The following is a 15,872-nucleotide window of genomic DNA, read 5'->3' on the forward strand; positions in this document are numbered from 1 at the left end:
TTCTTTCTCTTGGCTGACGCAGCTTCGTTTCTTTTGCAGTCGGCGGAGTTCGTACCAGAAATGTTTTTATTGTTTTAAAAAAAAAAGGGGTAAACTATTCTAGTTGAATGTTAGCTTTAGCGTTTATTTATAGATCGTGGCTTACATATTAATATATTTATTTATGTAGATAAAATATAATATAATCTAGATCTATAAAGGGTGTTGCCTAGTTTGTTTATTAAATAATAAACTTTAACGCGTGCAAGAACTAAAGACAATAGATACCCTCCGATTACAGCAACTGATTAAGAAGTTAAACATAGAAAAAGGGGAATTCCCGAACTCAATTTCTAATGTTGTTTCTGTTCTTAAATTAGAAGCAGGCTGTAGTGAAACAACAAATACTAGTATACCAATACCATGGCTTTATTCGACAAAATTAGACTACAGTAAACAGTGAATGAAACCAGCAGGTCTCGCATAACACTGATGAAGTACTATACGCACACACACACACTGGACATGACCTTCTGACACACTGGACGCACGCAGAAAATCAACTCAGTTATACTGCACAGGCTAACTCTAATTTGTCTATATTTAGTTTGCCAGCGTTATTTAGAAGAAATGTTTTATTTGCTTTGTTTCAGAGCACTTCTAGTTTCTTCTTTTATTTCTACATTCCCATATTATGTCCAGCGCCCCCTACCGCCTTTTGGTTTCAAGCGCCCCCGTTGAAGACCACTTAATTAAAAACAGATCTTCTTCTTCTTCCTCGTTCTCATTTTTATGTTGGAGTGTTCAGATGACTAAACCAATACATGAGATGAACTGCGCAGTGGTTTCCAAATCAGGGAGCTCTCCATATAGTTTTCTTTCTATTGGGGTGTTTTGGGGCCAGTGTCTTGTTCGGGCCTCTTGGTAAAGAATGCAGTTTCGAAGGATATTGTCAGCATTCTCTGGTGACACTCCACATGGGCAGATTTCACTGGTTCCAATTTTGTGCTTCCGGTTCATATGTTGTCTCATTCTGTTATGTCCGGTCCTGAGTCGAAAGATTAGACGTTGATCTTGTCGGGATAGCCTTCTCATTTCCTTCTAGATTTATATGTGTACAAACAGATAAACTTTACATCCACCGCCGTATAGATCACAAGATCCGAAAGGGGAACTTGAATTATATATATACGTGGTCTGGACGCAACACATTTCTTATTATTCTGATTCAAAGACATTGTCTAAATGGTGGGAAGCGTGGTCGAGAGGTTAAGTGCACTTGAACTTGGCTTGTCTTGGCTACCTAGAAGGGGTCTCGAGGTTCGACACCCCACTCGGGCAGAGTTGTGTTTACTGAGCGCCTAAAGGCAGCACGGAAAACCAACTCTTAGATACCCCCTCCCCCCCCCCCTCCCACAAATGACCAAAGCGCTCTGAGCATGCTATAAGCATGAAAGTAGCGCTATATAAAAAGCTATAATAATGGTATATTTTCAGTACATCTCTAGAACTCACGAAGGCCTCGGGTCACACATCTGTGATCCCCCCTCCCCCCCCCCCCAAAAAAAAAAAAAAGCGAAAACGACAAAAAGAAACATGGACCCTTGGCGGACAACAGTCTTGTCCGCATGAAATGTGGTAAAATATGCAGGTCATAACCTGGCCTAGCTTTTCCCCTAAAGGAACGACTGTCGGACAATTAAACTAGACGAAATGAACCTGGCCCTCTGGTCGTGGTACTACACTTCTTCGTCTCCACCACTGTCTGCTTTTCTTTCCAAAAATATCACAAATATTTTTTTTCCAGATTTTCTTATAAACTGCGAGTACTCTTGAATCGGTGCTGGATTGACGAAATGAAACCGGAAGTCAATATGTGGGCGTGTTCTTCCTCCATCGCTGCAATATGGCCGACAGGGAGATGTGATTTTTTTTTACATGTGACATCCAGTCAGTCCCACCCCCTTCGAGTAAGTTGATTTCTACTTGGCCTTCTTTAATCATAACTTTTCGATACGCCAATAACTAAAGTTGTGAGAACAGAACTAGATCTATAACAAACGAATATTCACATTCGATTACAGTAACACCATTATTTTTTAGTGTAATCATTAGACTCGAAGACAAGCTTTATAGATAGTAAATTGTAAAATCACTAAACTTAGACACACTTCAGAAGAATATAAAGTAAAGTAGCTATAATACATAAAACACTAAACCATCATTTAACAAATAGAAAAACAAAACTTAATGAAATATTCAGAAAGACACAAAGATAGAGGCACATTTCTTATTCCATACGCTAGAACAAATTAGTACAAGTAGTCCTTCTTCCTTAGTGATATTAGAGAATGAAATGGGTTGCCTGAATCAGCCAGGAAAACCAACGAATTAGCAGAGATTAAGTCTTAGATTAACATGACTAGATAAACCTAGGAACACGCATAAGATATATTACATTCCTTTTTGAAGTAACGCCTGCAATCTATAAGATAAGAAGATAAGATACCTATTGCTATTTTATATATGGCTCCTTTTGTCTCGAAAGGCAATGGATGCGCCCAAGTGAGTCACTGGTTTTGGCTTAATCTTGAGACGGGGCAGAATCTGGTGTGGCTAATCAAGCCAATTCTAGAACGGCAGACTTTGCCACAATTCGTACATGTGTATGCCTCTGATTTAGGGCTAGCAGACAGGGCAGCTTTCTTTTTTTCCCTCTTGATTAAAGCCGCTTCAATTCTTTTGTTTTCAGCAAGGGTTGTCCCAGCACGCACAGTCTGTCTCCATGCACTCCGGTCTTTGGCTATGTTTTCCCACATACTTTCACTGATGCCTGAGGCTCTCATGTCTCGCTTGCAGACATCTCTATATGTTAGTCTTGGGCGGCCCTTGGGTCTGACTCCTTCCACAAGCTCAGCATATAAGATATCTTTCGGGATTCTACCATCTGGCATGCGGGTGACATGTCCGAGCCAGCGTAATCTTCTTTGTGTCAGGAGAGCATACATGCTGTTCATATTGGCCAATCTCAAAACTTCCTGATTGGAGACATGGTCCCTCCAAGAGATGCCCATTGCTAGTTTAAGGCCTATATTATATCTAGATCTTATGGCATTAGTAGTGGTCATAAAATCTCAAAGTCGAAAGCTCTAGAATGAAAGTGCTAGATGTATACCTATAGCCTATATCTAGAAAGTCTGCTAACTGTAGCAGAAAGATGTCCGGTTACACTTACGTTCAAATTCCCAAACATGGGAGAGGCATCGGGAGTCAAACGAGAGGAAAAAAAAAGAGTCGGCGAGGCTTTGGCATCTCACAGTGCTACACTCTGGCAGAACCTGAGACGCGGCAGTGACGCCGCTGTATTGGCGTTTGCCGTTTGTTTGGAAACAGTAGCTGTGTGGCGAGGGGGAGGGGGGACTACTGTGTGTGGGACATGGTTCCGACCAAACCCAAGCCCAGGCATTTGTTTCAATTCTCTGAGATGATTGATAACACGGTGGTTGAGTGGTAACGCACTTTGCTTCTGAACCGGAGGTCCAGGGTTCGAATCCTGGTGAATTCTAGGATTTTTTTTTAATTTTGGGATCTAAGTCCACACTAATATGGCTACCTGACATTAGTTGTTGAAAAGTAAAGGTAGTTGGTCGTTCTTCTGGCTACACGACGCCCTTGTTAACTTTGGGCCACAGGGGCAGACTTATTTTTGCTTTACTATGAGTTGATCTATAGATAATATGCATAATTGCTTTAGAATACCAGTTCTAGTTCTAGATATAGATATGTGTCTAGTAAGTCTACTTTGGTTGATTCGTGCCATGTACGTCACGCACAGCCTCCGGGTCCTGTCTGCTCGCTATTAGAGGCCGAAGCCGAGATTGTGTAACCTTCAGACAGGGGTAGGGGTGACGAAATCAAAGTCCGTGAAGGGCCTTTAAATAAAGCCTTTCTAAAGTTCAGAGGGCCAGAGGCGTAACTAGGGAATTTGATGCCCTGTGCGGCAGTTCCTCATTATGCCCTCCAAAATAAGTTTTAAAACATCGAAAAGTTTATAATTTCGATACAAAGTGTATTCACTATTTAAGCATTGCTATTTCGCAAAGAATCGATTTTACAAATAATAATAATAATAATAATAGTAATACAAGTGAATCTCACGTGCTTTCTCGCCTGCAAACTATTGATAAGTAGGTCTTGTTCAATCGACGATATTGTCAAATTAGTGAGTCGTAAATTTGTCATCGTTGATTGTAAGTATTTCAGCATCAAAGTAATTTTGGAAAAACTTCGCTTGCATGTAGCCACACTTACCAAAATAGTAAAAAAAATATGCGAATCAAGGTGGCAATATTCAGGAAATGACTTTTTTTTTATATAAAACTCTAAAGCTCAATAGATTCTTGTTTTGGAAGTTTGGAGACTTCTGGTGAAACTGCGATAATTAACCTGAAGCCCCCCGACAAAATTCGTTTTTGTCTGTGTCAGTGGAAGAACCATCGAGATTGATTTACCTCTGAGGATATAAAGGCGACTAAAATTCATATTTATCACGTCGTTGTTCTTATGGGATTATTATTTCATGACCACTACGGTCCAAGGAATTTATTTCCATCAGAAGCTCTTTCTTGTGTGTTGATAGAAAAACTATCCTCGTCTTTTTTTTCGCCTGGCCTTTTTTTTTTTTGTGGCCAGTACGTCTTTGAGGCTCGGCATGACAATGTAGCATACAATTTTGATCTAGATTTTAGATGTTAGTTGAACTGTGGGAAATAGCCTACTTTAGATTTTAGATGTTAGTTGAACTGTGGGAAATGGTCTATATGGGTTGGTTACTTATACTTTTTTTTTACCTAAGCACTTATATTACAAGAAATGTGTTTTTATTTTGGTTGTGACATGTATGTATTCGGTCTCTCGGGAATGGATCGTACTTGGTTAGTAATTTCACTCCAGGATATTTCTTTGATTTTGTACTGCCATTTCTTCAACGCGTTCGCGATGCCCACGGAGTGACAGATTCTGCTTGAAGAGAAAACGCATGATGTCCAAGGTTCTCTACAGATAATCTCTCCACATTTTCCCCTATTACTTATTTAAATCTTGAGACTCGCTATCAATACTGTTGTCTAGTCAAACTTCAAGTTCCCTCCAAGCAAGTGATGTGTGGCTGAGAGGCTAAAACTGCTTGGTTGCGGCTTGGCCACCTGGACAAGGGGGCTTGAGTTCAAATCCTGTTTGATGAGCAATTGGAAAAACTCAAACCCAGATAGCCCCTCCCACACTGGTCCACAAAAGAGATTTGACCATAACTAATTAGTAATTATAAAATAGACAACACTATTATAAACTTGTGCATAACTAGTACATTGAACAATGATGTAACATCATGTAAGGCTTCACAAAAAGGTGTAAAAGAGCTTTGCCTTCAGAGATTTATACAAATCTGGTAAAATTTGATTCAAGTTAGTCAGCTTACATTTAATTTAACTTAATTAAAAATATAGGACATACAAATTACAACAAATAAAAAAAAAATGTGTTTGTTTTTATTGATGTAATCACAATGTGTAGTTTTACTGACAAAGTTAGTCCTCATTTTGATGCCCCTCCACCACTTGATGCCCCGTGCCGCCCGCACCACCCGCACATTGCTAACTACGCCACTGCATTTGGTAAATGAAATACTGGCCTTCATTGAAGATATTTTTAAACATCACTGAGATTAAGACTAAGATTAAGACTTGCTTTATTTATCCTTACTGAAATTGGTTGTGATTACAAGGACTCTTTTCTCATATAGAAACAACACAACATAAACATTCACATTAATAGAACAGACACAACATAAAGAACTCATTGGGTCTCTACACACAGACATCTTGATCCTTTTCATGTTTCCTGATCAACGAGTGATATAGTCTGACCGAGTAAGGAACGAACGAGTTTTTATACCGCTCGGTTCTAGTCTTGATTGACAGAAGTCCCCCACTTTGCCACGACTTGACGTAGTTATGATGTAGCGGGTAGCTGTTTTCTTCCTAGATTTTCTCAGATTGTGCTCTTCCTTTTACCTTACCCCCTCCCCAGACTTGTTTAAAAAACGAATTATTTACTTTAAAAAGTACTAAGAAAGTTACATTTAATGTAATTCTTGTTTCAGGACAGCTAGAATGTGAACAGAGACCCTTTCTGCATCAGAGACAAACGCCAAGGGGAAATACAGGAACGATGCTCTAGGAACTTGTGAAGCTGTTTGTTTTCTTTTGAAGCTAATCCTATTATGTTAGGGAAGGCAGCAGAACTGACCAATCAAAATAAGGCACGTTCATACACCAAGTCTCAAAATGATGCGATTCGTCTAGGGAAAGGGGGTGGGGGCGGCCGTGACAAAAGCTCGCCCACATCCGACAACGACGCCCATTCATTTCAGAACAAACACCGCAAAGATGTTTTTTACCAGAGCAAAGCGCCGCCCAAAAGAGTCAGCAGAAGAGCAACGCTATCAAACTTCAACAACAACATCCGCGATGAATCGGACTGTGACGTTCAGCATTGCTGCAGCTCGAGCTCGCGTTGGAACAAAAGACTTCACTTCATCACTTTCCTAGCAGGCTCCAACGAACTTCATTGCGTCTTCGAGCCTGACGATTGTCCTCGTAGGAGCAGGCTGCCCAGATCCCGAAGCAGCTGTTGTGCCAGCCGATGCAGCCCAGAGCCTTGCCCTTTTTCTCCAGAGAGACCTAGTCAATGTCAGGCGCCCCCGGTTTGTACCTGCTCCAAGTCTTCGCTTGAGGACTCGGTCAACGATTGGCTGCGTTGCAAAGAGCGTAGAAGGCTAAAGGACCCCACCGAAAAACTTTTCGGGGCTAGAAAGTGCTGCAAAACATGTGAGCCCTGTGTTGTGGGATGCGCGTCAGACTCTTGCTGTAAGCCAAGCGCGAAGTGTGGCTATCTCGAGACGTCTCCTCCCTGCTGCGACCCCATGTGCTTTACGCCGCCCAAATCCTCCTGCTGCCCAGCTTATCGCAAAAGTAGCACACCTCCCAGCCCGAGCCTCAGATCCAAGCTTGATGACTGTTGCTACAGACCCGCTTGTAGCTCCTCCTGCAAGCTGCCCAGTTGTGACCCTTGCAGCTTTTCGTCCTCAAAAACAAGCGTCGGCCTGTCCGCATGTCGGTCTTTCACGGAAACCCGTGTCAGTGATCCAGGTGTTGTCAAGAAGTACAAACAGTTCCGCAAAGACTACGTGAGGAAATGGGGAATCAAAATTTCAAACTCCGACGGAGGAGAGTGGGTCTACAAGGACGTTAACGCCATCCGACCCCTGTTTCAGCGCAAGAACGGAAAGATCACGCGAATCCGCCTGGCAGACGCTCCACAAGCTGGTTGCCCCAAGAAGTGCGATGATTGCCCAAAGCCTTTCCAGTGTTGGTCTTCTACAACTCGTCACAGAAGGGGCTCATTCTGCCGGAAGATGGAAAAGCCAAATGACGACAAATGCCACGAGCCGGTGGTCACGTGCTACATAGAGCGCGCTTGTCCTCGAACTAAAGCTGGCCCATGCTTTTCTTCGTGCTCGAAGTGTCGCACGTCAAGCTGCCCGCCTCCCGCCAGCCCAGCAGCCTGCTCGAAATCTGCGGCAGCGCCGAAACATGCAGCATGCAAGGCACCTCCCAGCTGCATGAGACAACCTTGCTGCATGAAGCCTTCTTCCCAGGCTATAAAAATATCCCCGTGTATGGCTAAGTCTGATACAACCCCCTTAAAAGAATCGATTCCATCGTTGTCTCCTATATCTGGCTGTTCGTTCGTATGTGGCTCTAATTAGACGATTTCTGAACAAAGTGACCCGTCTCACTAGGATGTTTACAGTAAGCATCGATGAACATGAATCCGTCAATCAACATCCACTTTTCCTGGCCTAAATCTCTGTGACACAATTCTTCTTGCCGTCTAGTACATTTATTTATAACACTGTTTGCACGCCGTGTTCTGAAACTTAATCCTCTTGCTAGAGTTGTCAACGTTATGATGTCATCAGAATTTGTGTACAATTTTTTTTTTTATTTACAGTTTCGAAGCTATTGACCAATCTTGAAACAAAATTGCAGAGATCTTATTGGTATCTGAAAAAATGTTGTTAATACAATATAACTCAAATTTTAAAATTTATTCTGTACTACAAATGCCTCAAGAGACAGTCCTTATAAGATTTTATGTTTTTCGAAAGAGAAATAATGAGGAAGGTTAGAAAATAAATAGTTGTGTATGCTTTTAAAATATAATGTTTCACAGAAGTATGATCTCTTTCTTTCTGTCTCTCTTTCTCTCTCTCTGTATATACATGGTAGAATGAACAATCAAATAAATACAAAAAGATTTGCTTATCTTATTTGCAAGAAGAAAAGGTATACCGTTGGAGGAATCTCTCCAAGTTGTTAAACAGAAATACGGTCTTCTCTATGGTGTCCGAAAGGACTACGCTCTACATTGTTTAAACTAATATAGGCCTATGTTATAGTCGTTTTGATATTTCCACTTCGAATTTTGAATTTTTCATTTAAAACGTGTGCTGTGGTAGTAGTCTCACTAAGAAGTCTACCAGCTCCAATAGTCACTCAATGTTATTTTAGTGCGTGTTTTTTTTTTGTGTCTATACGTCTAGCATAAACAATATAAAGGTCAAAGGAATTATATCAATAACTTTAATCACATTTTAATTAACTAATGCAATTTAGATTTCTGTTCATCTGTTTTGCCGATAGCTCCTGAGCCGGTGTTGTTATTGCCTTGTGTGTATTGGAAGATATTTGTGGACAAAGCGTGATCTTTTATTAAAGATTTTTTTTTTTTTGCTTTTTAATCATTGTATTTGCAACAAATTTAAATCACATGTGAATAAGAAATTATGATGTATTACAAACATATTTTGTTTTTTGGTTTCATTTTTAAGTTTTATGAGTTTATTTAGGGACTTACAATGCGAAGTTTTCGAAATAGTTTACATGGCTACGAATATAGATAAATGTAAGTGTATCATCCTTTAAAAAATAAAATATTCAATAAAAAATAAAAACAAGGTTACAAAGACAGTTTGTGTGGAAACACAAACTCAAAATCGGCTTCCGAAGTGGTCCACCAAGGCAGGTAAAAAGGCAGGTTTCAATATTTTCAGAAAGAACATCGGAAATAAATTCGATCAAAGACAAATGACAGAGAAGAAGGGAGAAAGAAGTTTGACAGATCTTATGTGGTGCCCCAGCGGTCCAACAAAGCAAAGGATAGGGGAAAGTGAATGTGAAGTTAAATGTGAACCTTGCCTAACTGATGTCTTATAATGAATATCTAATTCATGTAATTGTTTTGTAAAGGGTCAATCTCTTATTCAAATCCTCAAAAAACATTTCCTTAAGAAAAAAAAATCCTTTACTTTAGTTTTCTCTGTATATAGTGCGGTTGTGCTGTTCATGTGATAATATGAAAACCTACTTATTAATTGTTGTTTTAAATTATGTCCAACTTATATGCATACTAAATAGATTTTTTCTCTTTAAAAAAAAAAGTAAAAAAAGTTTTGTGTAAATGTAGTTGGTAGGACAGAACTTACATAACGTAGCAATACAAATTGTAAAAAAAATAATTTTTGACAAAAAATCTAAAACCATTTGCATAAATGTGTTATAAGTATGTCACATGATTCGCTCCCATATTAAAGAGCCTCCAGTGTTTGTTACTATTACGTATTACTATTACGTAGGACGTAATCATCTTCTTTTTTGAAGTAACGTCTGTATAATATAAGATAAGATAATATATTAATAGTGAATAGTTGTAAACGTGGTGTATTTATTATGAAAACAAAACTGCTTGCATAAGTGATTTAAAAAATTAGATTTTTCGCTTTTTAGAAAAGAAAAAAGTAGCCGTTGCATCAGAACTTTGAATGGTCTAAAATATTGTGATGTCGGATTTTCACTATCTTTTCAAGTTTACAAGATCTAAACGAGACGGACGGACAGACATTTCACACATAACTAATAACGTCTTTTCCCCTTTCGGGGGCCGCTAATAAAACCACGAAACCATTATAAGTTCTAAAAATATATATATCTTACTTTGGTGAAATGCCCACTTTTTTTTAGGCACCTCGAGGGACAGTTTTAAGGTTTTAACTCATTCTCCATAATTTTTTTCCACGTTATATAACACAAATTAAAGTTTATAAAACCAAAAATTAATTTAATTTAACGGGATTAAATCAACGTGGATATTGTCAGGAGAGAAGGAGTTAAGGCAGCTGCTGTGATACAGAATAGGAATTTGGGGGAGTTTCCCAGCGTCTTTGTTTACGAGTTATCGCTCATATGAATATAACAAATTCACCTCAGCATGAATCCCACCTAGGCGAAAAGGTTGCTAGTATTCAAAAGAAAAGGTTAAATTGATTAACCAGAACCAAGCCACCTACTCCTCCCGGGTGGAACTCGATAGAACACAGAAAAATAATTTGAATATTTAGTTGGATTTTTTTTTCGAACATTACAGAAAATATATTTTAATGAAAGGACTACTAGAGGTGAATTACTTTGGGAAGTCATCCTTCAGGGTCCAGTGGAGGGAACACAAAGAAATGATCGGCCAAAGAAAAGCTGGACAACGTAAAAGAGTGGACCGGCCTCTCTCTTGATATCCTGCTAAGAACAGCTGATGACCTGAAAACAAAAGTGGAAGGATTTGATCAAGGAACTGACTTAACACCCCTGAGACCAAACTCAAGGGTCAGATTATGATGAGAGTACAGTAGTTCTAAGCAGGAAAATGTTGACGATTGGACCACTTTCTCTTATCTTATATAATACAGACGTTACTTCAAAAAAGAAGATGATTACGTCCTATGCGTCATGCATTCAGTCATGCATATTAACCAATGACTTAAATTCTGCCAAGTCACTGGTTTTCCTGACTAGCTCATGCAACCCATCCCATGCTCTAATAGCACTCGGGAAGAAGGAGCATTTGTACAAATTTGTCCTAGCATATGGGACGAGGAATGTGCCTTTATCTTTGTGTCTCTCAGAGTATTTTATTATATTTTCCCCCAAATAACCTCAGGACATTGTCAATTCAACATTAGCGTTCTGACTTATTATGATTGTGAATTTATCACCCCTGAAAAAAAAAACATAAAAAAGTACTTAAAACATTGAAAAAGTACTTATAAAAAAACATAAAAAAGTACTTAAAACATTGAAAAAGTACTTATAAAAAACATAAAAAGAGTACTTAAAAAAAAAGGAACAAACAAAAAGCTTACATTGGGTGTAGTTGTCTCAATTAGTTTGGATCAGTCATGTAATTAAATTTGTAATAGATCCAGACTAACAATAATAAATGTCTGCGATTTGAATTTTTTTTTTTTACCAATTGTTTCTTTTGTTTAAACGCGATTGCATGCTTTTAGCCTTATCAATATGCTATGATATATGCTATATCCTATCGTTGGTCTGTCGTTGTTGTCTAAGGAGGCGGGGGGGAGAGGAGTAGGTATCTTTGTTAGTGGCTCGGGATCGCTTTTTATAAGCATAAAAAAAAAAGTTGCACGACTTGAATTCGAACTCAAGGCTGAAGCCTCCTGAAGCCTCCTGAAGCCTCCTCAAGCCTCCTGAAGCCTCCTCAAGGGGACTAATTCAACTGGTCAGCAGCTTGTAGTCTGTGTTTAACAGGGAGATCGGTCTGAAGTCACTGGGTGTGGTGTTGTCTTCGTCTTTTTTTTTTGGTAGTAAAATAATGTATGCGAGATTAAAATCTGTGGGCGTCTGTCCTGTTTCAAGCATTGCTTTATAAAGTGTTAGCAGTAGGGGCCCTATCTGTGGGCGTCTGTCCTGTTTCAAGCATTGCTTTATAAAGTGTTAGCAGTAGGGGCCCTATCTGTGGGCGTCTGTCCTGTTTCAAGCATTGCTTTATAAAGTGTTAGCAGTAGGGGCCCTATCTGTGGGCGTCTGTCCTGTTTCTAGCATTTCTTTATAAAGTGTTAGCAGTAGGGGCCCTATATGTCTGGAAAAAGAATTCGTAAGCCAAACCGTCCGGACCTGGGGCTTTATCGTTTTGTGTAGTGTCAAGGGCAGCCCTCAATTCCTCTAAGGTAAAAGGGGTGTCTGTCGTTTTGTGTAGTGTCAAGGGCAGCCCTCAATTCCTCTAAGGTAAAAGGAGTGTCTGTCGTTTTGTGTAGTGTCTAGGGCAGCCCTCAATTCCTCTAAGGTAAAAGGAGTGTCTGTCGTTTTGTGTAGTGTCTAGGGCAGCCCTCAATTCCTCTAAGGTAAAAGGAGTGTCTGTCATTTTGTGTAGTGCCAAGGGCAGCCCTCAATTCCTCTAAGGTAAAAGGGGTGTCTGTCGTTTTGTGTAGTGTCTAGGGCAGCCCTCAATTCCTCTAAGGTAAAAGGGGTGTCTGTAGTTTTGTGTAGTGTCTAGGGCAGCCCTTAATTCCTCTAAGGTAAAAGGGGTGTCTGTCGTTTTGTGTAGTGTCTAGGGCAGCCCTCAATTCCTCTAAGGTAAAAGGGGTGTCTGTCGTTTTGTGTAGTGTCTAGGGCAGCCCTCAATTCCTCTAAGGTAAAAGGGGTGTCAGTAATTAATTCTTCTGTCGTCGTTATTGTCTTACAGTTTTCTATGAATATATAAAAATATATTTGATTTTAAAATTGAAAATTGAACACTATAAAGGCTGACCCCAAATATAATTTTATATTGATCCATTGTATGGACATGTTTTTTTTATTGTTTTTTTTTTTAAGGATTCCTTTATTTCACAGAAAATGTGAGATGGCTGCCTGGTCGAGCGGTTTGCGCGCTGGACTGTCGTTCGGATTTATCGACGGTAGAGGGTTCAAACCCTGCCCGCTCCCATCCCCCGTCGTCCTGCGGGAGGTTTGGACTAGGAAGTAAACCATCTTCAACTCTGAAGGAACATCCGAAATATGTAAAACATTTTACAGACCCCCATTCTTTCTGGAATGCCACACCATCACTTCAAAGCGAAACAGAAAACAACGCAGGGGACTCTACTCTGAACCCTCCTGCTAACCAAACAACCAAGTCATTCTTATTTGGGGAAGTGGACTCGGTTGAAGCCCCGACCATCGAGTCACCAAGTAACGTTGTTGGTACTGATACTAATAGTAAAGATAGTACGATCCAACCTGCCGATACAACCTAAGAGAAAGAAAATCAAAACCCATCTACAGGGTTTAACAGACTACTATGTTGGATAAACAGTTGCTGTATAATAGACTACTGTGTTGGATAAACAGTTTGCTATTAACCGGTATTGCGGATGTGTTTAGATGTTTATGTTTTATTCATCTTTGTATTTTGTTTAGACTACCTGTGATTGTGTTATAAAATTTAAACGTGGGGGGGAATGTCGTGAATTTTTTTATTTGATTGTCGCCCCTAGCGTTTGTTTAAATTTGTTAGACTGTGTACTGATCATATTTTGTGTTGTGATCTCTACTATATGTGTAGTTGTTTGTCATTCAGTGTAATAAAGCTTTGAATGTAACATGGTTTTGTTATTGTTGAAGTACGACTATGTATCCGTAAACATGTTTCACATGTCTTCCCTTGTTTGCTCATATTATTTTCTTAAGTCTAAATAATAGCTCAAAAACATTAGAAATATAATTGTAGACTGTCGCCAGAGATGTCTTGGGTGACATCGGGTTCATATTATAACTTTATATGCTGTAGGCGTTGTCAGGATGCATTCATCTGCTTTCATATCTCTTTCATAAAAAGGAAATAACTCTCGAGATGTAGCAGACACTAATAATATGTTTAATACATATATATATATATAATAACACCACATAGGAAATGATACAATCCAAAAATATTCAGTAATAATCCTTTATAGAAATACATGACAATGATACTAACTTATTGACTGGTACAAATAACTACTTTAAAATAACTCAATACCTTTCATAAGTGACTACGTAGGTAGATATAAAGATAAATAGATAGATAGATAAATAGATAGACAGACAGACAGACAGACAGATTTTCTTTATTTTGAAAAAGCCGCCATTAGTTTTGGTTGGCCTGTCCATCAGTTCAGTCTAGATTGCAAAAACCTGATATTGAAAATCCAATCTCTATATATAATTCTCTTCGTCGCCCAACCATGCGGGACACCACGCGCGCACGCCGACTCACTAACGCTAGATAAAAAAAAAGTCATGGAAAGAATAATTCTTTTTATTTCTGCGAGTCTGACTAGAGTTACCCCACGTAGCTTTTGCGGCGACAGAAAGCGCGGCTTAGAAAAAGAAATAGGGGGAGGGGGAGAGAACAAGTAATCTAATCTGTATATATAATTCTCTACGTCGCCCAACCATATTTAAGCCTTTGCCATGACAATTAATAAAGCTCAAGGCCAAACGTTCAAACAGATATGCCTGTATCTTCCAAAAACATTTTCAGTCATGGACCATTGTATGTTGGTCTCCCCAGAGTGCTTTCTTTTCATTCACTCTCAGTGGTTTGCCCACACCCACCCCATTAGGACAACTGTGTCTTTCAGAAAGTGCTCACCCGTCACTAAATAGCGGCGTATGCTACGCCACTGGTCGGCTAGTCTCATATTTTAGATCTTGCAAAGTTCTGATGCATCAGCTACTTTTTCTTTTCTGAAAGCGAACCGTTTAATTTTTTACAATTAAATCTGCATTCAGTTTTTTTTTTTTTTTTAAATTAAAATACACTGCTTTAAAAAACAACAACAACAACAACAACAACAAAACAGTACAATAATACCTAATGCCCAAACTGTGTCTACTTTGGGCGTGGTCACCTATCTTTAACGCCTTGACCAGTAAGTTGCGCTGACCATCTCATAGGATTGTGATAATGAATGACGTCCTCTTGTTGCTCCACTCCAGTCAAGTAGAAGATTCGCTCTCTCAGGACTGACCTGTGGTCAGAGTGACGTCATATACAGAGATACTCTTCCCTTTCCGCCCCTACCCCCTCCTTTTTTTCCCCTTCCCTTTTCCAACTTTTATTCACGTACACAAGTTATCTCCCTCCTCCGTCAAGCCAGTGACGTCACGTCTGCCCACCTATCCAGCTAATGAATCCATTTTGGGGCGGTGGGGGGGGGGAAGGGGGGGACTCACGCTAATTTTTGACAATTAGCACGTGGTATAAATTGAAGGCGGGAAGAGCCTGTGCGGTCTTCATCTCCTGACACTTGAAACTCTGTGACGCTCGGAACATCGCTCAGATCTCGTGAGATAGCAACAACATCGTATTGAGCTCTGAGATCTAGATATCTTTGTTTTGGTGGGGACAACCTGATGCTGGCTCCGCCCACCTACAGTTTAAGTCATCGTCACGTGTTAAGTTCATTAATGATGGGCAATCAAAATCCCTAACGGCGAGGCGTCGAGAACAAACAAACTTAGGTAATAACACTTGTCAGTGGCGTAGCAACCATGCGTAAAAGTCCGTAAGGCACATTCCTCGTCCCATATGCTAGGACAAATTTGTACAAGTGCTCCTTCTTCCTTAGTGCTATTAGAGCATGTAATGGGTTGCCTGAGGCAGCCAGGAAAACCAGTGACTTGGCAGAATTTAAGTCATTGATGTGCATTGCCAATAATGTACCACATTTCGGAGTCACATCTGTATTCTATAAGATAGGATAAGAGTCAGTTTTAGAATTGGTATTCACGATTCGGCATAGCCTGGCCAAATATGCACAAACAACGATAGCAAAGTAATTAAATTGTATGAATATAATAGATCAAATAATATTTTTTTTTTATTCCAATTTCTGGAATCACTGACTCTCATTCCCGAAAAAAACAACTAACGACAAACTTTCAGCAATCAGC

At 39.6% G+C, this 15,872-nt stretch overlaps 1 protein-coding gene across 1 annotated transcript; it reads left to right on the forward strand.

Annotated features, from left to right (window-relative positions):
* Nucleotides 1-1,811: 1,811 nt before the first annotated feature.
* On the forward strand, nucleotides 1,812-8,902 carry LOC106077938 (keratin-associated protein 10-4-like). Its single transcript, XM_056045247.1, has 2 exons — nucleotides 1,812-1,949; nucleotides 6,140-8,902. The coding sequence occupies exon 2, from the start codon at nucleotides 6,260-6,262 to the stop codon at nucleotides 7,805-7,807; it is 1,548 nt and encodes a 515-aa protein (XP_055901222.1). The 5' UTR covers nucleotides 1,812-1,949; nucleotides 6,140-6,259; the 3' UTR covers nucleotides 7,808-8,902.
* Nucleotides 8,903-15,872: the final 6,970 nt, after the last annotated feature.

Source organism: Biomphalaria glabrata, chromosome 10 (genome assembly GCF_947242115.1).
Source record: "Biomphalaria glabrata chromosome 10, xgBioGlab47.1, whole genome shotgun sequence".
Taxonomy (NCBI): Eukaryota; Metazoa; Mollusca; class Gastropoda; family Planorbidae; genus Biomphalaria; species Biomphalaria glabrata.

Excerpts from the sequence above, each read along its gene's own strand:
- LOC106077938 (XM_056045247.1), top strand. The coding sequence starts at position 6,260 with ATGTTAGGGAAGGCAGCAGAACTGACCAATCAAAATAAGGCACGTTCA.